General features: G+C 49.0%; 1 protein-coding gene and 1 long non-coding RNA gene across 18 annotated transcripts in view; one reads left to right on the forward strand and one right to left on the reverse strand.

The window, feature by feature from the left end:
• LOC128104724 (uncharacterized) overlaps positions 1-24,150 on the reverse strand; it is a 98,570-nt gene that overhangs the window by 62,781 nt on the left and 11,639 nt on the right. For 3 of the 17 annotated variants that reach the window (XR_008216062.1, XR_008216069.1, XR_008216067.1), the window contains exon 1: positions 7,736-8,078. The exons of 1 other annotated variant lie outside the window; for it this stretch is intronic. This is a non-coding gene — a long non-coding RNA (uncharacterized LOC128104724). 13 more of the 17 variants (XR_008216065.1, XR_008216068.1, XR_008216063.1 and 10 more) reach the window with 11 other exon arrangements.
• On the forward strand, positions 8,247-22,926 carry Sall1 (spalt like transcription factor 1). The gene is made up of 3 exons (XM_052729735.1): positions 8,247-8,742; positions 17,495-20,919; positions 22,080-22,926. Exons 1-3 carry the CDS (start codon positions 8,667-8,669, stop codon positions 22,518-22,520), a joined length of 3,942 nt encoding a protein of 1,313 aa, XP_052585695.1. The 5' UTR covers positions 8,247-8,666; the 3' UTR covers positions 22,521-22,926.

Consider the following 24,150-nt stretch of genomic DNA (forward strand, 5'->3'; position numbering starts at 1 on the left):
TTGAACTTCTAGAATTTTATGTAAGTGAAATTACACAGTATGTACCCTTTTAGTGGTTGATTTTGTTTTTACTAAACATAGTATTTTTCTGTCCTGGTCACCATTATTACATTTTGCATGCTTAAAATCACCACTGGCGTGTTAAGCTGCTCAGTCCATGTCACTTCCACGGATTTGTGAGTAAAGGGATGAACGGATGAGCAGGTGAGGGACCACTGGAGACTTGTGTTTTCTTAACTTACAAAAACCTTCCGCTTCTGAAAATCCCTGCATTCCCCAAAGTAATGAAGATGTTCAGAGGGCCACCCACCAACACTGGAGTGCTTTCCTATACCAGGTCAGCAGTCCAGATGGACAGAGCCACCGAGACCTGGAAGCTTATGGTATGCAAAGCGAGAGATGTCAGTGCCCTCCCCGCCACTACAATGTTCCCACAGATTGTCAGAAATGCTAGATCATGTTTAACTTCCCGGCTTAGCCACAGGAACCAGAGAGACACTCACACAGAATTTACATACTGCCAAGCTCCTGAGAGCCTCTCAATAAAAGACCCCCGTAGCCCCCAACACGATTTTTGAGTAGAAGGACATCAAGTGACAGATTAAATGTTATCTGTCTCCCCATCACAGGGTGGGGGTGGGGGGTGTTGGGAGGTAAGCCTCACTCTCCACTAGCTGACATCTGGGAGCTTCTTAAGGACATTTGCTGCCAGGCATCTCTTAAGGAAGCCGGCGTCACAAGCAGTGTGCACACCTGCCGTGCCAGCCACTCTATGCTAGCAGGTACGGCTGCACACACTGGATTCCTTTTCCAGGTTCCAGCCATAAAGAGCATTTTAATCTCACTGCACAGGGAGTGAGTTCACAAGGGCACTTTGCACGCTGCCGGTAGGTGTTCGATTACATTGAGCGACAACATGGCTATAATCCCAATAACAGAAGGAGCAGCAGCCATTGGAGGGTCTGAGTCTATACCAAAAGGCAGCTACTCAGAGGGCAAGGCAGGCAACAGGAAGAATGCTCTGTTGGCATGGCCAAGGTGAATGTTCATAATTTGACAAAATGGAGAGGGGGAAGGATGGCAGAGAGGCAAGGCCTAGGACACCATAACTGGTTGATACCATCTAGGGCCGAAGGAAGCTCTGCATATCTTATTGTCCTGTTTGCTCTGCTCTGTTTGTACACGACTCAGGGGACTCCATACAACAAAGCCAAATCAAGAGACCCAGAAGAAAGCACAACCTGGCACCTGAGCAGCTAGTTACTCCTGTGTCTACAGCGCTCACAACCTCCCAGAAGCATGAAGAAGATCTGCCTCCACCTGGGTAAGTCAGTGTGGCTCGGGGACAGCCTCTTCTAATCTCCAGTATCTTTATTAGATTGGCAAAAGCTTCCTAGATCAAGCATGTTTCCACGTCTCACCACCGTACTGTTCCCTCTGCCCTTAACACTGAGCCAGGCAATAGCACTGTCAAAGTAACAATCCTTCTGATTTACTACTATAAGCAAGAAAATGAATGCCAGTCTTTCCCAGTGGCATCCCCCATGCCCACCCAACACTTCTCTCTATGAAGTGAATGAATACGTGGATAGATGGATGGATGGATGGATGGATGGATGGATGGATGGATGGATGGGTGGATGGGTGGGTGGGTGGATGGACAGATGAAGTGGGAATATTTTGACCACATCATACTATTTGATCCCCACAGCAAACCTGTGAGGTCAATGACAATAATAGCTAATAGTTGCACTGTAGTTACATGCCAGCCATCATCCTAAAATCTTCATACATATTAACTCCTTTACCACCCCGGAACCCTATGGAATAAGGACTATTATTATCTCCACTTAGCAAACGAAGGAATTCATGGAGGCAGATTTGCTTACAGGAGGCAAAACTGGCTCCTTGCTAGACACTGGCTAGGATTATGCTGCTTCTCTACTGCATACTTAAGAAAAGCAGGGAACAGAGGGTCGTGATATTAATTTAAACGAGGTTAGCCAAGATATGAACACAAACCAAGCCTAGGGCTACCTTCCCTGGTGACTGTTAAATGACACATCCAAAACGTGAAACCTGAATAGCCAGCTTTGACTCCACACTCTCAACACCTAAACACCACACGTGCAAAAAGGCTGCCCTGCAAATATCTGAGATGAGCCAAAGAAAGATTGGGAGGGGGAGCTGAGAGCGTGGGTGCTGATTTGCTCAGTATGCTTTTCCCAGACTGAAGGTGTTGTGAGGCCCAAGGTGGAAAGGAAAAATGAAAGCAAACCTGGGAAACACGGAATCCATCCAGCCCCCCTGAAATCACGTACCTCGGGTGCAAAAGAAACCATCCCCTGGCAGTGTTGGTGTTTGGTTCTGAGCATGCAGCACAGCCCAAGCGAAAGCTGGAGCCAGACCTATGCAAATCTTTGCAGAATCTAAAGGTTAGATAGGTTACAGACTAGCAACATGCAAGGGGCGATCTTCTTGGGATTGTATTTTAATACAAAATATGCCAAACAGTCTAGGGCAAGTTAGGGAAATTTTAAAGACAGGTAGAGACCAGAATGACAAGTTGTGTGAAGGGAGAAGACAAGAGCTCCTTCTTCACATTGCCTTGGGAACTTGGATGATTTCAGAATTCTATCCTGAGAGAAAGCAAGGCGGTACGGGTTTGGAGTTGAGAAATATACGTATCTCAAATTCCCCATTGCATTTTAAACTGAATGTCAAGTTGAGGAAAAGCGGATTGTTGCTGCGGCTGTAGCAAGATGTTAGAGTGCACTAATTAAGGGTGCAGGTCTGAAGAGGCTGCCAGCCAGATTGGACCTGAAGGAGAATTTGTAAAGCTATGACTGAGTCAAGCTAGCATCCAGGGACAAGACAGTTGTTTTTTTCCTCCTTACGAGAAAAACCTTCCCTTGAAAATAGAGAGGTACCCAGCAAAGCATTCCCTGTGAAAGCCAGTGCTCAGCTGACTCGTGTGGGATTTGCAAGTTACCATCAATGTGAGTGACAAGCAGGCCCTCCCGACAGGACGAGCCCTGAAACCAGACCTTGCCATTTCTGTTCTTCTATCAAAATGAAACCAAAAGGTTCTTTGCCCCCCATGAAAATTACTTGGGGAAAAGCCCCTCACCGGGCAAGTTTTCAAGGCACAGAGCCTCTTAATAAAGCCAACATCTTTGAAAACGTTTTACCGGTTGTTTAGAAAGTTTTGATGGGGTGGGGGAAGTGACGGCATAATTGAAGAGAAAAAAATTGTTGCTAAAGGAGGTTTGCTTCGTCCACGTCTGGGCGCCCCGAGGTTGGAGACGATCTCCTTTACTGTTCCCTGGCATGTTCCCGTCATCCCCAAATACACGCACATCTACACCAGACCGGGGGGCCCTAGAGACCTCACTGTCAATCTCAACTGAAGGCACTTAAGGAGAGCCAATCACTCTTCGGATCCTGGGGACCTACTTCTTGCGCTTCAGGGAACCTGTGCACCCCGCGGGGCTTTCTAAACGCCTTGGTTACTCATTCCAAGAATTAGCCACACGCTATTGCTTGGTAGTAATTTTTTTTTTCCTCTCTCAGAAAACCGCAAAAGGATTTAACTAAAAGGAAGCAAAGGTTTTCTTTTTATAAATTCGATTAGTCTTTTCCACTTTCTCTGCCTCGGGACATTTCCTCCGGGAGGAATTTTATACCCAGGCACCCCTTAGCGAGGCACTGTTGCATGCGGGGCACGGAGAACTTAAACGCAACCTGGAGGAGCATTTGCGGTCCCCTGCCCATTCCGTTTTTAAATGCCGGTATGAAAATAGCCCTGCAAGGAGAGGAAAACGAAGTTTGCCACGCACTAGTAGTAAGGGATCCACTGCCAGGATGGAATCCTGCCTCCACTGCGCTTGCATGCGACTGAATTTCCTCCTAGAGCCAGCACCTGGGCACCCTGTCCCCGCGCTGCGAGAACATGGGACTAGAGATGTCCTTGCAGGTGGACAGCGGTCCGTTCCCCCGCTCCCACCCACCCCCACCCCCCGGGATCTGTTCTCTTCTCCACTTCTCCAGGAGTCCCCTTCTGGGCATAGCACACAGTTCGCTCTCCAAGGCCTCGGGTTCGAAGCTGCACCAAGATCCGATGGGAGGTTAGGATTTGAACTACAGCAGTTCTCTTAAGAAAACAGTCTGTGAAATTCCCAGGAAAGCGGAGTCCTAAACTTGGGAAAAGGCCGAACCTATGGAATGCTTCCCAAATTTGTCTTGTTTTATGTCATCACCACCGCCACCCCCAACCCCTAAGTCCCGAAAAGAACCCTTAAGGGCAGGAGAACAAGCCACCTCAATCTCTCTTCCCTGTTCCTCCCACCCACACCCGGCAGGCATCTAGGCAAGAAAAACACAAATAAACCCCAGGTGGTTAATGGTGGTGCATCCAGGCGCCCTATCCCCAAACACACACACACACACACACACACACACACACACACACACACACACACACACACACACACACACACACACCCCAAGCTCACCACCTACTTGGTCCCACCCACCTCTGGGGAGGGGAGGGACCGGGAACCTGATCTCCCAGCTCTTGCCCTGAACGTTTCCCCATCAATAATGTTGATACCATCGACGTGCCTGCTCCCCGCCCCCAGGGCGCCGCTGCCGCCTTTTTGCCGCTTTTTGCCCGGCGCAGGAAAACGAAACCTCCTCTACTGCCCTTGTAGTCCCTGCCTGGGGCCTTGGGCTGGAGATTTCGGAAGCTGGGGCATAGGCAGCGCGCTTAGGGACCATCTCCACGTCTGGAGTAGGGTGCTCAACCAACACCGATGGAACCCGGAAGAGAGTCGGGGACTCACACAAGGCCCCAATCCAGGCCCCATCCTACACCGGGGTCAGACTGGGCCATAATTAGAAAACTTTACGGGCTGAAGAAACAGGCCTCAGAATGGAAGGCCTTCATGCCACCAGCCCTTCCTAAAACTGGAGCTTGAACAAAGATGCACCGAAACCCCTTCCTTGAGAACTATGCTGGGGCAGCGGCCTTAGGCCACGGCCCTCGGGCCAGCCAACTCACCGAGGACAAATTAGACATCGGGAAACTGAGGTGATAGAGTGGAAGGAACAGAGACCCCCGCCCCCCAAAGGCAGTTTGCACAACTGCTAAGAGCCTCCCCAGGGTGCGTTTCGTCTTGGTCCCAGAGGTCGCGACCCCGGCGCAGCTGTCACCTCACTTCGGGCCACCCCCATTCCCTATTGGGTATCTGTCCCCAAATACCAGGCCTTTCTGAGGAACCTGCAAGCCACAAGCTCTTCGCCTTATTTCCCAGAAGCAGCCCCCATCCATGGTTGGGAGGGCGCGACCCCATGGAGTGTTCTGGCCTGGAGGTGTGCTGAGCGGCCGGAGGGACCCCAGCTGTGGCACCTCACTGGCCTCCGCTTTCTCGACCCGTTCAAAAATAAAAATTAACCCCCACTCTATGTCCATTTTTATTGATTTAATTATGTCCTTGATCCGCGGCACGCGGTGCCTTGCCAGCTTGCTGACACTTCGGCGACCGCACCAGCGAACCGCATAACTTGGGCGCGAGACAATGGCCTGTAATTGATGTATCGCCACCAACAATAAAGACCAATTCTCCTCTCCCGGCCATTCCAACCGTCCCCTTCCTCCCATCCCCCTCCTCCACCTCCCCTCATCTCTCTCCGGGCCAAAGGGAAAGAAAACAAACAAGAAATTAGCGGGGGATGCCGCTCGCAGAGCCAGGCGCCCGCCTCTACGTCGTCGAGGACTCAAAAGAACGAAAAAAGTTATCAAAGTTTAGATACCACCAATTAATCCGTCTCTACTCGCCCATTTTTAATTAAACAGCGCGAAGCAGTTTTTGCGTTTTCGTTCGTTTGTTGTATTGGGCGGGGGGGGGGGGAGATTCTCCCCACCCTTAATCACACATAGAGCCTACAGCGAGCACGTGTGAAGCTTCTCCCCCGAGCTTCCCTAGAAGCACACCGTGAGAAGGGTTTGTGGGACCGCCAGCTCCACTGGGTTTCTGGCCACTGGACTGCCTGGAGGTAGGGACTTTCAAGAAGCCAAGAGCGTTACCGACTGTTCACGACTGCTCCAAACACCGGCAGATTCGGGGAAGAAAGGCTCCAGTGCGCCTGGAAGCGTCGATGCACCCCGAAGGGTGCGCAGTCGTGTGTTTTCAAGTGCGCCGATTTGCGGGGTGGGGGAGAGTGCTAGATTTAAAAATGCTCAGGTCTGATCACGTTCCCGGGGGTTTGGGGCAAGCGAGCGGCTCGCACCCCAGGAGCGCGCAAATCCATCTTTGCCGAGGGATCTCTTTAAATATTCAGTGAGAAATAATGGCATTTGAAACACCACCTATGGAAACATTATTATCTTCATTCTTCAACATCAGGCTCACTGATAGCTTCGTTTGTCTTTTTATCAAAATCTACAGTACCCAACAGAACCTGGGGAGAGGGAAAGAGCGAGGTGCGAGGGGATAGCGGGAGACCAGGGAGACGCACGAGGGGTGGGCGAGCAAGGGCAAAACTAAGAAAAGGTAGGAAGAGCGAACAGGGAGAATGAAAGAAGGGAGAAGTTATACCAAGAAAGAATAAAGTCAGCAGATGGAAAAGATACTTTCAACTAGCACACAAAAGATTAAGGAAAAAAGAAAAAAAATCGGAGAAGGGAAAAAAAAAGGTCATTTAAGAGAATGCGATATGGGTCCTGAATTCTGAGGCTCTGCTGCGAAGGCTGGTGCCCACTTCGCGCGAGCCGACTGTGGCACGATCCAGACTCAAAGGCGCTCCAGAATTGGGGCGTCCTTATGAGCCCTCTCCTCTCCCGATCGCGAGATAGGGCAAGGATTGTGTATCTGCACCCCTCCCCCGCCTCCACCCCCATTACTCAGCCGAAGTTTAGTTAGTTTAGTCCTTCGAGCGCAGGACTTCGGGAACCTCGGCGAGCGGAAACCCCGAGGCGGGAGGAGATCTAGGCTAAGCCGAGGACCAAGCCTCAGATTCGCGGGTGCCTCAGCCCGGAAGAAGGAGTGCAGGGCCCGGATTCCGGGGTCCCGTGCGCGGGTAAGGGAGGCTGTTACCCAGCTCTGGGAGATGGAGATAGAGCGAAAAGTTTGGGCGCCGCGCGTGGCAAGTGTCGGAAAAAAAAGTGAAGGCGAGCTGCGGCGTAGCTAGGGGGCAGCGGACAGGACCCCCTCCCTTCTCACTCACTCTTGGCTTAGGGAAGCCACCTCGTCGCAGACGAGGCGGCTAGGGTAGGGAGTAATGGGGTCCCGGGTAGAGGCGGTGCCTAGGGTCCGGCTTCCCAGGCCGGGGGCACGCTGCCTAGCACTGGATTAGCGGCGCCCCTCCCCTCCCTCCCGCCGAAGCTGAACTCGGAGCCCTGGCAGGTCCGTGCTCTCCACCCGCCTGGGGCTTAGCGGCGCCACGGTGGCCGCCGCCTCCCCGCGGAGTGACGCGCCCTGCAGCCAACCGGGGCGGCCGGGGGGAGGTTCGGGAGGGGTCCTGGGCGGAGCCGAGCCGCCCCCTTATCCCACGGGCTCGGGGCGCTTCTCCCGAAAACTTCAGCCCTAATTGTCCCGGGAATGTCCGAGGTAGAGAAAGGGAGCTAAGGAGCCAGCCAGAGGCTGGAGGAGCGCAGCTCCCAGGCAGGGAGAGGATGGGGTGGCGAGAAAAACTGCCCCTCCCCCCAGGCCCCAAACCCATCACGTTCCCAAACCTTTCCTGGGTCCTCTTCTCCGCACCCCCGCGAGCCCGGGATCCTGGGAATGGAGAACTCTGGGCGAAGGATCTCCGAGCCAGGCGGCGGGCAGGCGGGAGGGAGGCCCGGCAGCGGGCGGGAGGCGGACCGGCGTGGGGCTGGCTCTTCCCCACTCGCTTTTTTTTTTTTTTTAATGAGGGTGGGGGTGGGCTGCTTTCTGGTAGCTCTTAAAGAAACGAAGGAATACTCACGAAACGGGACGCCCTCCCCACCCCCAATCCCGCCACGGGACTCCCTCCCCCCGCGGGCCGGCACGCAGCGCGGGAGTTGGGAAGTTCGCCGCGCGCCCGCAGCCTGGGTCCCCAGCCCCCGCCGCCAGCCCCACCCCCCCGCGGCCCTGCTCCGCTAGGCTCCGGGGCGGGCATGCTAATTCGGGTCGGCCCAGCCCGGGATGGAGGGCGGGGGAGGGGGGAGGGGAACGAGCGGGGGGCGCCGGCCGGGGCGCCGGGCGCGCAGTGGCGAGGAGGCAGGCCCCCGGCGGCCGGGCCGTGGAGTCCCGGGCGGTCGCCAAGAGGGTTAACCCAGAGTCGGGCGGCGCGGCGCGGCGCGCAGAGCCAGCCCCGCGGCCGGCTTATTGGGCCAGCGCGCGGAGAGACAGGGGTCTGCAGCAAATCACGAACTAATTGATTAAGGCGAGCGGGTTTGAATAGCGCTGGCCCGGTGCCAATCGCCTTTCAAAGAGCCCCTCTATGATTAATCGCAATGCATTATTGATAATCATAATTATAGCAGGACACATGCGCGCTGTGCCCGGGGCCGGGGAGCCGGGGAGGGGGCGGGCGGGCCGGCGGGCGGGGGGAGCCGCCGCCGCCGCCGCTCGATTTCCGTAATTTTGAGAAGATTTTTTTTAGTAATTTTTTATTCTGCCCCAGCTGATGTTTGAGCCAGCATGTCGCGGAGGAAGCAAGCGAAGCCTCAACATTTCCAATCCGACCCCGAAGTGGCCTCGCTCCCCCGGCGAGATGGTGAGTGCTCCGGCCCGCGCCGCGGACACACAGACACACGCACTCACACGCACACTCGGACCCACGCACACGCGGCGGGCCCCGCGCCCACCGCCGCTCTCGCCTTCTGCACTCGGCGCGTCTGATTTTATTTCATGCTTCCTCGATTTCAATTTGCCGGGCCGGGTTTCCCCCTGCCCCGGGAGAGCCAGCCCATCCCGGCTGGAGCTTTCCGGAGTTCCGTGTCCTCGGCTGGGCGGAGCAGGGTCGGCCGGGCTCTCCCCTCCGCCCCGCCGGTCCGAGGAGCCCGGGCCACAACCCGGTCGCCCCAGGGGCGATCGCGCGGGCAGAGGCCGGCCGTGGCTGCCCACGCGAGGTCCCTCGTGCTTCCCTCGCGGCACCCGGGTCCCTGGGCTGGGCCTCTGTCGCCTGGGCCTCTCAGCCCATCGCCGCCGCCAGCGTTAAAGAAGTTTACTTCGTGCGGGTGGCTGGACGCCGAGCGCGTGGGGAGCTCGCTGTACCCCCTCCCCATCTCTCGTTCCCACTCGGCTAGCGAGAGAAATGTGGAGCCTTTGGGGGTTTCGACCTGTGAGAAGTGGGGACTGGGGTAGAGGAGTGGCATGCTGGGGTCGCGGCCAGAGTGTGCTGCCGGTGGCTCTGGAGACTGGGCTTTGGGACCGGGAAGTGTCGCGGTCCGGCTTTCCAAGTTTATCCCCTGCACGGTTTCTCCCAACATTTGCACTCAGAATCCCTCAAATTCGGGCTTGCGTGTGTGCTCCCCACCTATTGAGGAGTCCCATCCTTCCAGACCGGTCCTGGAAAGGGTCTTTCGTTGGACACTCTCTCGGGTCTGGGGGTTAGCCCACCAGACCCCTGAAGCTAGCAGACGACGAAGGCAGGGTCCAGAAAGGAATGGGCAAGTCGGGAAAAGTTTGTGTGCGGGAACTATGGCCTAGAGTAGGAGACACCCGTGCAGGGAACCGGGGCTACGGAGGGAAGACCCCTCCGACCCCAGCGTGACCTGAGCTGTTTCAGGGCAGAGTTTCCGAGCTCCCAGGCCGGAGCCTCCGCCCGCTTCCCGGGTCACCCGGCGCAGTGCCCGACTCTGCTGCGTGGGTCCACGGCTGCTGCTGCCCCTCGGGATCCCCAATCCCGGGAGGCGTTGCAGGGTGTGGAGGTGGGAACTACACCCCAGCAGAGTTCCGAAGCGTGACCTGGGATCCGCGCTTCTGCCCACTCCGCTTTGCGGACGGATGAGCCCCACATGGCAGGCTCCTTCCCCAGAGGCCTGACTGAGCAGCTCTGGGTGCAGGGACGCGCAGGCAGAGCCCCAGCGAGAAGGGTCCAGCGCTTCCTTCCTCCCCGCTGTTGCGAGAGGGCAGTCCTGGCGTGAGATACCTGGACATTTTTCGGGAGACCAAAGACCCATTAAGACAACTGTTTGCCCAGCACTTTTTGAAGCTCGAAGCCATATCAGTGTCTGCTTCTCTCGGTTCTTCGGAAAGATCCCTTGAAACACACCCGGCTTCCCACCCCAAAAGAACCGGTTCGAGGGTAAACCAGATGAGATTAACCAAGGCCGCAGCGACCACTCGGACTATTTTTGTGTGGTTTCTCAGCTAGTTTCTTAGGCCTCCTGCCGCCCCCACACCAATCTTTCTCAAAGTTTCTGAGGAGGCTTTTTTTTTTTTTTTTGCGCTGGAATACTGTTAAAGTTAACAATTTGCATACGAAAAAACCAACTAGGGAGGAGAGAGGGTTTTTTTATTTTGTAAATTTGTACTGATTGTTTACATTTTCCACGCAAAATTTTCGAAAACAACAACCACCTCGTCGGGCTTCCGAAGAAATGATGCTTGCTAGTTCTCCGCTTTGAGTCTGGATCTGGAATTTTTAATAGTTAAGGCTTCTCATAAAGCGATAGCATTAAAGGAGTTCACTACCTCTTACTATTATTATTTATTAGTACAATTTTTTTTAGTTTATTTGAGCTTTGAGGTAAGTTAATTAAGGAACTGAATCAAGTTTCCTTTCTTTCTCTTTCTTCTTCTTCACTTAATTTCTCCTTTTTTCTTCCTAAAAGCTAGTTCATTGTCCACAAAGCAGTGATTATTCTGAGCACCCTAGGAAACACCCCACTCAGGCCTTTTTCTTACTCCCTCCTTTTCTTCAGTAGTAATAGTTTTAGGTTATGACTGTTTTTACATGGTTGAACAATAAGTCTGGAAGAAGTTGCCTAGAGGGTAGGTTTTGTAACAGGGTTACAGGATTTAGTGTGCTGTAATGGTACTCCTACACAAGAACCCTCCCCACCAGCTGACGGTCAGGAGGGCCTCCCATAGCCCCGTTCTTTTCATTCGGGAACAGTTGTGAGACAGATAGAAATGAAAGTTCATGACATAGCTCAGCTTTGCTTTAAAAAGTCAGCTTTTCTGCACTGAGTCCAACAGTCTCAATCCATTTACCTACATAGAGCATGCGCTTGAGAAGGTGTTGCCCATACATTTGATATTTTTACTTTGGGAGCAATCCCCTACTCAAATGCCAGCCTTACTTTTTCTTCTATCACAAGAGGGTCTTGCTGTAGCAAAAGAAACACCAGATTTTACCAAAGTACAACGGGTTTATGCCCTCCCATGTTGTCCCTCAAAACTGTCTGACTTCTACCCAGAGCAAAAGCTAGAAAAGTTTGCAGACCCAACCACAGTGGCTCTGAAGCAGCCATTCCCGTTAGGTTGTATGTCCTACTTCATGTATGTGTAGTATATGTTGTGTTTGAGTCTTACAAAGAAAGCCATGCCATGCTAAGCAGCCATTCCAACAGCTTTATTCGAAGTTTTGGAAGTTTCGGTTTTGTGTGTGTTTTTATTTTTTTAATTTTTAAGGGTTGTTTAGTTGATCTTAGACCGTTGAGAGTTTATTCTACTTGGTTTTTTTTTTCTGTTTCTTAAGAAACCAGGATTATAGTAAGTAGGATTCATATCTTAAAAGATATTCAACAAGTCTTAAGTTACTTGTAGAAAGATAACTGGCCTTGGAAAGATTATTTACCAAGATAGATAATTCTTGGAAAAGAGAATGATTTAAAATGTGGTTACTTTTCTGTGAGTTTGGATTTCCAGGATGTGTGTGTGTGTGTGTGTGTGTGTGTGTGTGTGTGTTCACTCCTTTTGGTGATGGTTTCAATATTCTTGCAGCTACTTGAAGACCCATTCTGACTTGATTCGTTTAAGTATTTTTATTGCTCAGCTTTTTTAAGGAAAAAAAATTAAAACATCAGGAATTGGAGATAAAACATTGACTTCTTAAGAAGTATCCTGAAAGCCCCTCTTACTCATATTAATAAAGAAATTGTATTATTTACCAAAGTAATTTACTCATTGTAAGCAGCTTAATGGCCACACATTGATTTCTGGGCCCAAAAGGTTAGGGAGAACTGTAATGAATTGCTTAAAAAAAAAAACAACTGACACCTGCAAGATAAGGCATTTGGAAAGAATTCATGTTTAATGAAGCCTATTTTAAATTTGGTGGAAATGGAAGATTCTGGATGATAACAAGTGAACTGCTTTTTTGCTTTGTTTGATTTTGTTTTGAGATTTGCTTCAGGCTGCAGATACTCTCTAAAATGTTGAAAACAAACACACAGCAAAGCGGGATCAGGCAGGAGATAAAATGTGTGAAGGAGGCTTTTTGGTATGGAGCGTTTGGTGGTGTGGTTTACAGCCAGTTTCTGCAATGGCTCATGGGCACAAGTACCAAATTATAGGGTGCTCTTTGGGAAGCTCTTCCTTTTCTCCACGTTTGGAGGCTTCAAGTTGTCCTTTACCAACAGTCTCCTTCAGAAGGCAACAGCCCACATTCTTCTAGTTGAGAACCTTTAGGGCGGTGGGGGAAGGGACTCAGACAGGTTCCAGGTTTCCGAAGTCAGCCAAGCTCAGTGTGTAGTAACCAGAAAATCAAAATTCTTCTACAGCTTAAACATGGTTTTTCTAACACCGTCCCTAGTGCTGAAAGCCTGTGTTCCAAAATATTCTTAGAGGAGAGAGAAGAAACTATTAACCTAAGACTTGACACCCCTCCCCCCCCACACACACAAAAAAAAAAGAAAAAAAGTTTGTGCCAGGGTTTAGAAAACCTGTGAGCGTAGAGCTGTTCTAACCTTGGCCGGCCTCCTCCCCTGCAGAGGTGACAAGGTCCAGATCATAATATGTCCCTCAGTGTCTTCCCAGTGACCCCCAATTTGAGTCTTGCTAGTCACTTAGCAGGAAGTTAGTAGTTTATTTTAGTTTCTCCTTATCAGCTTGGCTTCTTTTCCTAACCTTATTCCCCTGCCACCCCCAGATGCCAGACCCCCAGAGGGGAAGATTGACAGGTAGTTCCCATAGCTGAGCTTCGCCCTCCAACAGCGGGATTTAGTTTCTTGTGACTTCGCCAATGTTTGTGTAGTGAGCGTTTAGATCTCGCCTTAAGGAGTCTCTCTTTTACGCGTCACTGGAATAGGAAAGCCACAAAGCAGTTTTTGAACAAACGCTTGCAGTTGGGACCCCATCTAGTGTTCAGTTTGATTCATCCGTGGGGAAGACATTTTCCCCTTTTATTTATTGTGGGCAAGAGGTGGGCCGGGAGCAGTGCTTTCGATGGAGTATCTTGTCCATGTTATTTTTCCAGAGATTTCTCCTGTATCGTTTCACAGAATCAGGGCTGGCACTGTAGACTTGAAGGAGGCCAGTGAGTTTGTCGTTTGGTTGCATACTGCATAAAGGAAACTTCAGACATTACTGAAAATATGCACAGCATATGTTGTGTTTACAGTTTTTCTGGAACCTGAAGTTGGACATTCAGATTCTGTCTTAAAAAAATAAAAAAAAAAATAGAATCACTCAATCAAATATGTGTGTGATCACCTTTGCAAGTAGGTCCATGGGAAGGAACAGCCTGTTAAAGTGAGGGGCCCCAACTCCACCACTGTTTGAATTCTGTTAAGAAATGCTAATGTGGTCTTAAGGTAATGGGAAGTAGTGTGGAGGGTCTTTCTAAAGAGCTCCAAAAAACAAAACGAAATCTGGTAGAGCCTGGTGGTTGGTTTCTAGTTTTTCTTGTTCTGTTTGTTTTGTTTTTTCCTTTTCTTCCTTTCCTGCTTGGCTAAACCTTTCTGTACGAGGCATAGTTTTATTTTTGTTTTCTGAGTAGACAGATAGGCTGCAACACTTCAATTTTCTCCTTCCGAGTCTGCTGTGTTTGGTTCAGAGGATGAAAAAGTGACAAATTTGAATTGGGTACCTAAATAGCTCACCAAGAGCTTAAACATCTGGAGTTTCAGTGTCGATTTGGTAACAATTTGGTACACACCTCCTTCCTCCAAAAAAAGAACAGAAATACTAAGCATCTTTTTCTGTTTGCTGAGAAAAAAAAAAAAGCTCTTGCTTCGTAAATGTTCCTACCTGACTGGAATTACAAAATTAATGTGAATGCAAAATCCTTCGAAAAGGATCCGGAATGCGATTTTCACCACAATAGGGGGAACAAGGCAACTAACTGTAGTTACTATAATGAGGTCACCAGTTGCTATCCAGTCTAACAGATTGTTGAGAGATACAAGATAACAGAGGATAGGATGAGAAAAAAATGGATTAGAACACAGGCGTGTGTGTGTGTGTGTGTGTGTGTGTGTGTGTGTGTGTGTGTGTGTGTGTGTGCTCATGCACGCACGCCTGCCTGCCTGCCTGCCTGCCTGTTATCTAATTGCAACTTAAAGTATTCCTTTTAGCAGTTGGGGCTGAAGATGCATGCTGGTTTCCTGGCCTGTCTTCTTTCTCTTTAAGCTGCTTCGCTGGAATTGTGTCCCCAGTGCAGATGGGTTTAAAGTTAGGCATTTTGGAGTGCAGCAGCACCTGCTTCGGAAGCGAGTCAAAAGAGATACCACAATTTTGGGGGTGGGGGCAACATGTTCATAAACGTCAGGAAATTAAATTAGTTGATTGAACAGTGAGATCGAATGTCAACTTAGTAAATTATGAAAAATCAAAGCTCAAGTATGGGCAACTTTTAGACAGGGGCTCTCTCTGAAGCAAGCAGGCGTTTATTTTGAAGCATCTCTGTTCTCTATCCTGTTAGCATAATCCTAAATATGAAAATGTTCAGGTTGAAAAACTTGAATATTCTCCAGTGAGTCCTGAAGCCGCACGAACGCAGAATCCCAGTGCAGGGAGATAATAATCCATTAAGCCCTCCAAAGTAACCTCCTCTTATTTTTTCTATATGTTATGAGAATATCAGATGCTTGCAAGTTATAAAGAATTAAAATGCCCTTTAACCGTGAGCACAGATGTGCTAAATATTTGAAGCAACCACATTGTAATGTGTACAATTGATGAAGTCAGTTTTCTGATTTCCCTTGCTGGTTATTTAGTTCTGAATCTGTCATTATTTGTCTAAGCCCAGCTGACCAAGCAAAACTGTGTTTTAAAGTGGCTTTATGTTTTGATAAATGTGAGCTGGTTGAAAAGTATTTTCCACTGAATGCAGAGCTTAATAGAACATGCTGACATAATAGTTTTAATGCATTTTGTTGAAAATGTGTGAACAAACAGAATAGCTTTTGTTCCTTCATAATTGGCTGTAAAAGTAGATGGAAACATAACCATTACATATGGAAATGTGCAAAGAGAAAGAAATAACATTTCTGTTGAATCTATTAGGAGTTGCATTTCCAGTTTAAAATAAGCATCTGAAATGGATGCATCATTTAAAATCAGTTGTCAAAATACGAAGCTTTAAACAGAATTTTTGTCACATCATTTTTGTCCCAAGTGAAGCAGTGTAACTTTAGCAAATTTCATTTAATATTTTGTTTGTATTATTTCAAGGCAGGAGGAGAGACAGAAAGTGCTTAAAACAGCACCTTCAGTGTGCATGGGAATCTGGTGCCAATTAGGATGATTAAACATTAAATTAAAACTGGATCATTATCGGTATTTTCTGCTACAACTGCGATTTGTTTGGTGTTGTTAATGCATTTTGCACTATAACCCTGTGTAGATTTAAAGATGGGGATTAGGAAAGCTGGCTTATTAAGTATAACTTAGCTACTAAAATAACTCTCCCAGTGAGGAGAGCGTGTATACGTTCGGCATACTTTACCAGGGGCCCTAATCGACTTCCGCATCACTCCAGGCAGATAGGGTTAAGGAATTTTCACAAGTGACTGTTTAGGTGTTAATTGTATTTTCTGAAATGCAAAACTCTTCAAGCTTGTTAGATGCTTAATCCAAAAAGGTAACCTCTGGCTCTTTTGAGTAGACTCTGAGTTGACTGGGGGGTGGTGAGCAACATTTTGATTTTGCATGCATTCATATCTGCAATTACTTTTTTTTTTCCTCTTGCAAGTTTTCTAGAAGATTCAATTTGGAAGTCATGGAAACTACCTATTATCTGATTCAGCTTTGTAGAAAAGCATGCAGGGAGGTAATCCTTGAATTAAACAGTTTTTTTCACAGCCTTCAGAGATGACCACACACCATTTGTACAACAGAAGTTGGTGTTCCCCATGCTGAGCAAACAAGGGGACGCCATCCTGTCTTTGAATAGGATGTTAGCTTGGAGTTGGAGATTTTGGTGTTTAATTTACAAATGGATCTTAGTGAGAAGACATCTGAGCAACCAGTGAAGACAAACAAGAAATCTAGGGATATATATATATATATATCAAATATATGAAAGGGTTTGATACGATCTGTTAAACAATTGATAACAGAGGTTTTTTTTTTTGTTTTTTTTTTTTAAGACATTCAGGCAAAAATTGGCAAACTCTCCTTCAAGCACGATTCCTTAAGGATGGGGGCACTTCTCACCACATTCTTCTTCGGTTAATGTTGAGCAGAACTGGAGATGCCATGGCAATTTTTATAGACAGAAAGACCACTTTTGAGGAGGTATTTAGAAGAGTGCCACTTGGGGCACAATAGCAGATATTCTTTGGCTAGGAGAATGATCGCCAGGGTTCATTCCTGAATTTTAAAAATGAATGTGTTGGGGGGTGATACATAGGTACCAGACAAGCCTATGAGGGATTATGTTCCTGTGTTCTCATTGTGTGTGTGTGTGTGTGTGTGTGTGTGTGTGTGTGTGTGTGTGTGTGTGTGTGTGTGTTTTGCTTTCTCTTTTGAAGTCAAAAACGGGTCTGTTAGTGATGTCACTGAACTGTGCTTGTCATTACTCAGCCTGGGCTCAGGTTCCAGGCAGGGGCTTGAGGTGATTCTGGAGTCGGTCCCCAGCTAGGTGATACGCATTTTTCCCCCTTGTCAACAACTGATTGGAACTTGAATGACTACAAATTAGTTTAGTGACAGAACAAACTGTCACAGATGTCTTTGCATCAGTTGAAAATGAATAAGGTTGACAGAAACTCAAGAGCCTAATAAGTCCTCAGCCTGCTTGAGGGCCCCTCTCCCGGCAAGTAGACAATCAGTGTATAAAATATTGGAAATCAATATTTCACTATGGAATTTCATTATGTACCAATGTCCTCCTTTCATGGTATTTTATATTTTGATGAATTATCTGAAGGCCATAACTATTCAAGATGCCAGCTGGATAGGAATCCCTCAACAACTCAGGTAACACAACCTAGCTTTCAGGGGCTCCATTTGGAGTTTTGCAGATAGAAAGCATTTATGACCCTTTCTCTCATTTTCAAGTCATTGCTAACAATCTGTCCTGCTAACAATCTGTCCTGGCTTCGTTTTAACCCTGCACCTTTTGATGTTTATAGGGGACACAGAGAAGGGTCAACCAAGTCGCCCCACTAAGAGCAAGGATGCCCATGTCTGTGGCCGGTGCTGCGCTGAATTCTTTGAATTATCAGATCTTCTGCTCCACAAAAAGAACTGCACTAAGAATCAATTAGTTCTGATCGTCAATGAAAGTCCAGCCTCCCCACCCAAAGCCTTCCCTCCTGACCCGTCTCTCAATAATCCTGATGAACAAATGAAAGACGCAGTGAACAAAACAGACCAAGAAGATTGCAGCGACCTTTCAGAACACAAGGGACTTGACAGGGAAGAGTCCATGGAGGTGGAGGCCACAGTTGCCACCACTAGCACCAGCAGCAGCAGCAGCGATACGTTGAGCAGCATCACCAACAGCACCACCCCAAGCTGCCACGGCGGCTCCTCCACGGGTACCTCAGCGATCACAACCTCTCTACCTCAACTCGGGGACCTGACGACACTGGGCAACTTCTCGGTGATCAACAGCAACGTCATCATCGAGAATCTCCAGAGCACCAAGGTGGCAGTGGCCCAGTTCTCCCAGGAAGCGAGGTGTGGGGGGGCCTCCGGAGGCAAGCTGGCCATCCCAGCCCTCATGGAACAGCTCCTAGCCCTGCAGCAGCAGCAGATCCACCAGCTGCAACTCATAGAGCAGATTCGTCACCAAATACTGCTGTTGGCTTCTCAGAACGCAGACCTGCCAACATCCTCTAGTCCTTCTCAAGGTACTTTACGAACATCTGCCAACCCCTTGTCCACACTAAGTTCCCATTTATCTCAGCAGCTGGCGGCGGCAGCTGGATTAGCACAGAGCCTTGCTAGCCAATCTGCCAGCATCAGCGGTGTGAAACAGCTCCCCCCAGTCCAGCTACCTCAGAGCAGCTCCGGCACCATCGACCCGCCCAGTAGTGGCACTTCTCCCAACATGAGCCTAGTGACGGCGGCCGTTCCCACCCCATCCTCAGACAAAGTGGCTTCCAGTGCTGGTGCCTCCCACGTCAGCTCCCCGGCAGTCTCATCGCCACCAGCATTCGCAATAAGCAGTCTGTTAAGTCCTGCATCTAACCCACTTCTACCTCAGCCGACCCCAGCTAACGCTGTTTTCCCCAGCCCTTTGCCCAACGTTGGAACAACTGCAGAGGATTTAAACTCCCTGTCTGCCTTGGCCCAGCAAAGAAAAAGCAAGCCACCAAATGTCACTGCCTTTGAAGCAAAAAGTACTTCAGATGAGGCATTCTTTAAACACAAGTGCAGGTTCTGTGCGAAGGTCTTCGGGAGTGACAGTGCCTTGCAGATCCACTTGCGCTCCCATACGGGAGAGAGGCCGTTCAAGTGCAACATCTGTGGGAACAGGTTCTCTACCAAGGGAAACCTGAAGGTCCACTTCCAACGCCACAAAGAGAAGTACCCCCACATCCAGATGAACCCCTACCCTGTACCGGAGCACTTGGACAACATCCCCACGAGCACCGGCATCCCCTATGGCATGTCCATCCCCCCGGAGAAGCCAGTCACCAGCTGGCTAGACACTAAGCCGGTCCTGCCCACTCTGACCACTTCCGTCGGCCTTCCATTACCCCCAACGCTCCCAAGCCTCACACCCTTCATCAAGACGGAAGAGCCAGCCCCCATCCCTATTAGCCATTCCGCTGCCAGCCCCCAAGGCTCAGTCAAAAGTGACTCTGGGGCCCCTGATTTGGCCACAAGAAACCCAAGTGGGCTCCCGGAGGAAGCTGAAGGGTCTGTTGTGCCACCCTTCAGTGGAAGGAGTGAAGAGACTGGCGTGACCACCGGCTCAGTCCCCACAGCGGGCAGCAGTGCTCTGAGTTCCCCAGGGGCTGACTGTGGCCCAGGAGGGGCCACCTTCACCAACCCTTTGTTGCCACTCATGTCTGAGCAGTTCAAGGCCAAGTTTCCTTTCGGGGGACTCTTAGATTCAGCCCAGGCCTCGGAGACATCCAAGCTGCAGCAACTGGTAGAGAACATTGACAAGAAAGCCACTGACCCCAATGAGTGTATCATCTGCCACCGGGTTCTCAGCTGCCAGAGCGCCTTGAAAATGCACTACCGGACGCACACTGGGGAGAGGCCCTTCAAGTGTAAGATCTGTGGCCGGGCTTTCACCACTAAAGGGAACCTTAAGACCCACTACAGTGTCCACCGGGCTATGCCCCCACTCAGAGTCCAGCATTCCTGCCCAATCTGCCAGAAGAAGTTCACGAATGCGGTGGTCCTTCAGCAGCACATCCGAATGCACATGGGAGGCCAGATCCCTAACACCCCAGTCCCTGACAACTACCCCGAGTCCATGGAGTCTGACACAGGCTCCTTTGATGAGAAAAATTTTGATGACTTAGACAACTTCTCGGATGAGAACATGGAAGATTGTCCTGAGGGCAGCATCCCGGATACACCCAAGTCAGCTGACGCGTCCCAAGACAGTCTGTCATCTTCGCCTCTGCCCCTTGAGATCTCGAGCATCGCGGCTTTGGAAAATCAGATGAAGATGATCAATGCTGGCCTGGCAGAGCAACTGCAGGCCAGCCTAAAGTCGGTGGAGAATGGGTCCGTGGAAGGGGACGTGCTGACCAATGACTCGTCCTCAGTGGGTGGCGATATGGAGAGCCAGAGTGCCGGCAGCCCCGCCATCTCAGAGTCTACCTCTTCCATGCAGGCTCTGTCCCCATCCAACAGCACCCAAGAATTTCACAAGTCACCCAGCGTCGAGGAGAAGCCACAGAGAGTGGGGCCTGGCGAGTTTGCCAATGGTCTGTCTCCCACCCCAGTGAATGGGGGTGCTTTGGACTTGACCTCTAGTCATGCAGAGAAAATCATCAAAGAAGATGCTCTGGGAATCCTCTTCCCTTTCCGAGACCGGGGTAAATTTAAAAACACTGCTTGCGACATTTGTGGTAAAACCTTTGCTTGTCAGAGTGCCTTGGACATTCACTACAGAAGTCATACCAAAGAGAGACCGTTCATTTGCACAGTTTGCAATCGTGGCTTTTCCACAAAGGGTAATTTGAAGCAGCACATGTTGACACATCAGATGCGAGATCTGCCATCACAGCTCTTTGAGCCCAGTTCCAACCTTGGCCCCAATCAGAACTCTGCGGTGATTCCCGCCAACTCATTGTCATCTCTCATCAAAACGGAGGTCAATGGCTTTGTGCACGTTTCTCCTCAGGACAGTAAGGATGCCCCCACCAGTCATGTCCCTTCGGGGCCTCTGTCATCCTCTTCAACATCCCCAGTTCTGCTCCCAGCTCTGCCCCGGAGAACTCCCAAACAGCACTATTGTAACACATGTGGTAAAACCTTCTCCTCCTCGAGCGCGCTGCAGATCCATGAGAGAACTCACACTGGAGAGAAACCCTTTGCTTGCACTATCTGTGGAAGAGCGTTCACAACAAAAGGCAATCTGAAGGTACCTGCTCTGCCTGCACCCCACCACCCACCAGCCCTTTCTCATGCCCTTGATGGATGCTAGTGCATGCGCATGCTCCTGGAGCCCTCAGCTGCATAGTCAGGGAGAAGGTTCTGGAAAGGGGACCTGCTGCAGGCAGCTGATGGAGCAGGGGGTGGGGGGTGGGGGGGATGATATGATGTGAAGGAGCCTTATTAGGTCAGGATCATGGCAGGGACAAGGGCAGCCTGTAGCTTGCTTCATGTCACCACGCCTTGAATAATTTGGTACCTAAGCAAAGTAGCAGCCTCTCTCTGCTGTCTCGCTAAGTGCACCAAATGAATTGCTTTACCTACCAAATCAGACAGCCCGGCGTTGCCATGGGGTATTGATTAAAGACCTCCATGTGGCCTGCGTACTGCCCATATCACTTAATAATTACGGCTCTCTTTGGCGTATGCAGCTATTTTTCATAACTGCCGTCTAGCATGGTTTGTTTTTCTAGAAACGGTAACATTACTCCTCTGCTAATGGGCATTATGATAATTGATTACACGACATTTCCTACTGATATGTGTTGGAAATAAAGCAAATATACTCGTTCTGGAGCAACAGTTGAGCACTCTCGCTGTGTACATTCTTCTGTTGACAGAGTATTTCTCTGGAGGTTGCTGCCAGAAATGTGAAATGAATAATTACGTTCTGGTTTTTCTTTTCTCTGTGCAGGCCCTCCAATGGGCAATCAGTGAGGGCTACTTTCTCCCCATCTGAAAAGGACATTTACAGGGTAAAGGGTGTCAGATACAATACTTACCACCGCAATGAGAGTGGACATAACAATTCTAACCCTGAAAGGCGCTATCTGCGACTGCCTGGCTTGCTTGAGGCCATTATAAGCTAAATACGGGTAATAAAAAAAGAGTAAGTAAGGCTTCTTTGCCCAGGAAGAGGAGAGCCAGCCCAGGGCTGCAGAGAGCGAACACGTTATTACTAGACCTTGGGAGTGGATGGTTCCTGGTATCTTTCCCCCTGTCTGTCATGTAATAAGAATAGACGTTTAGGCCACTTGCAATGTCGAGTGTTGGGATATGAATTGAGACAGATTCAGCTATTAAGCTTCTGGCTCTCTCTCTTTCTCTCTCTTTTTTTTTCTCCTCTCTCTTCCTCAACCCACATCACAGGTCCACATGGGCACGCACATGTGGAACAGCACCCCTGCACGCCGGGGCCGGCGGCTCTCCGTGGATGGCCCCATGACATTTCTAGGAGGCAATCCTGTCAAGTTTCCAGAAATGTTCCAGAAGGATCTGGCGGCGAGGTCAGGAAGTGGGGATCCGTCCAGTTTTTGGAACCAGTACACAGCAGCACTGTCCAACGGGTTGGCCATGAAGGCCAACGAGATCTCTGTCATTCAGAATGGTGGCATCCCTCCAATTCCTGGAAGCCTGGGCAGCGGGAGCAGCTCACCTATCAGCGGGCTGACAGGGAACGTGGAAAAGCTGGGGAATTCCGAACCCAGTGCTCCTCTGGCAGGCCTGGAGAAAATGGCGAGCAGTGAGAACGGAACCAACTTCCGCTTCACCCGCTTCGTGGAGGACAGCAAAGAGATAGTCACCAGCTAAAGCTGCCAGAGCATTTCCACTCAGAATGCCGCCCGAGGTTGCCTCCTGCCCCAGCCAGCCCCTTACCTTCTGGCCCCTGGGACTATGAACTACATACATTATGAAGACATTCTTTTGTACTTTGTTCAACCCCTAGAGTTCTAAGAAAGCTTATTTATTAGTGCTATAACCTTGCTTTGCAAACAGAATGCAAGCATTAACTTTGGTCTTCTGTATTTTGGACTAAATACTAATGGACTAGAGTGCTGTAAGCTTGCTGTAACATTTATGGCAATCGCAAGTTGCCCTGCTAGGCGTCTTAATCTGGCATTAACTTATTTTCTATATCCAGTTTAATATGAATCTGGTGTTGATGCAATGCCTCCGTGATGCGTTAGATCCCTAATAAAGTCTGTATATAAATGTACACTTTGATCCTGCTGGGAACTTTTATCAGCAAACACATTGTCGAATCTTTCCAAACAGATTTAAGGGAAGGACTTTTAAGTACAGGCTGAACATTTGAAAGGTTTGGGATTTTTGTTTGTTTGTTTGTTGTTTGTTTTTGGTTTTGTTTCATTTTTATTCTAAGCTTCAACCTGCTTTTTTTGGTTATTTTATAGAGTTAACCATTTCCGTTTTGAACTGCTATTTGTATTGTGCTTTCTACTTGAGTCGTCTTCAATGTTAATAAGTTTCTGTACAGTAATAAGCACGCAGAATTCTTTAGATGGGAAAAAAAACACAAATGTTTTGGTAGTTGAAACTGAGACGTAGCATTTTTGCCTTGTAGGGTATATTCACAGTAGAAAACGTGTGCTGGAATTTCACAATGCTGCTAACGATAGCATCTTGAACAACCTTCAGTGGAGAAATGTAGATGCTCTTGTATATACAATAAGAAATATCACTTTCATTAAAATGTACATATGTTCCTTACAAGAGCAAATGCTTCTTGATCGAGAGCAGGTATAGTGTTGGTTTATTTTGTATTAGGTATGGAAGGAAAAAAAATGGACTGTTACATGCACTTTCTTGGAAAGTTGAAAGGGGGGATTCCAATTTCTTTAACATTTAATACTTACTAACAACAGAGATACTGTAATTTTACTCAAGTAATCAAATACATTTTTTTTTTGCAACAGATAAAACAACATACCGTGTCTGTGTTTTTAGAGTGCATTTCTATTTAACCAGATCCCTAAAGGTAGTTTAACATTTCCCCAGGTAGTTGTAAATTGCGTGTGTGAGCGAGTATCTCCTCTAAATAAGAAATAGTAAAAGGCATAACAGAAACGCGCATGCATGAGCCTGCATTTTGGTTTGGTTTGGACCTTTTTTTTTCTGTTTCCTTGTTTGTTTTTGTTTACTTGCTTGCAAGATCTGGTGATCTACCTATTTCTCCAATATCCATTTCTTGTTTGGGAATGTATATTACTTTCCACCTTTCTCCCATTCCACCTCCCAAGAGAGGGGGGAAAAATAAGCTGTGGTTGGAGACCTCATCCTGACAGGTAAGTTCCCTCCAACATGATCAGTGAACTTAGATTTCAGCCTTAACTATTCTAGTTCCATTTCACTTGATCCTGTGGCATGTTTTTTTCAGGCAGCTGAGAGCTGCATTGCTGGAGAATTCCCCATGCAGCAGGGT

Source organism: Peromyscus californicus, unplaced genomic scaffold (genome assembly GCF_007827085.1).
Source record: "Peromyscus californicus insignis strain IS unplaced genomic scaffold, ASM782708v3 Scaffold_8__1_contigs__length_139910024, whole genome shotgun sequence".
NCBI lineage: Eukaryota > Metazoa > Chordata > Mammalia > Rodentia > Cricetidae > Peromyscus > Peromyscus californicus.

Coding starts and splice junctions, on each gene's coding strand:
- Sall1 (XM_052729735.1), top strand. CDS start 8,667: ATGTCGCGGAGGAAGCAAGCGAAGCCTCAACATTTCCAATCCGACCCC. Junction 8,743..17,494: donor CTCGCTCCCCCGGCGAGATG/GTGAGTGCTCCG, acceptor TGATGTTTATAG/GGGACACAGAGAAGGGTCAA. Junction 20,920..22,079: donor CAACAAAAGGCAATCTGAAG/GTACCTGCTCTG, acceptor CCCACATCACAG/GTCCACATGGGCACGCACAT.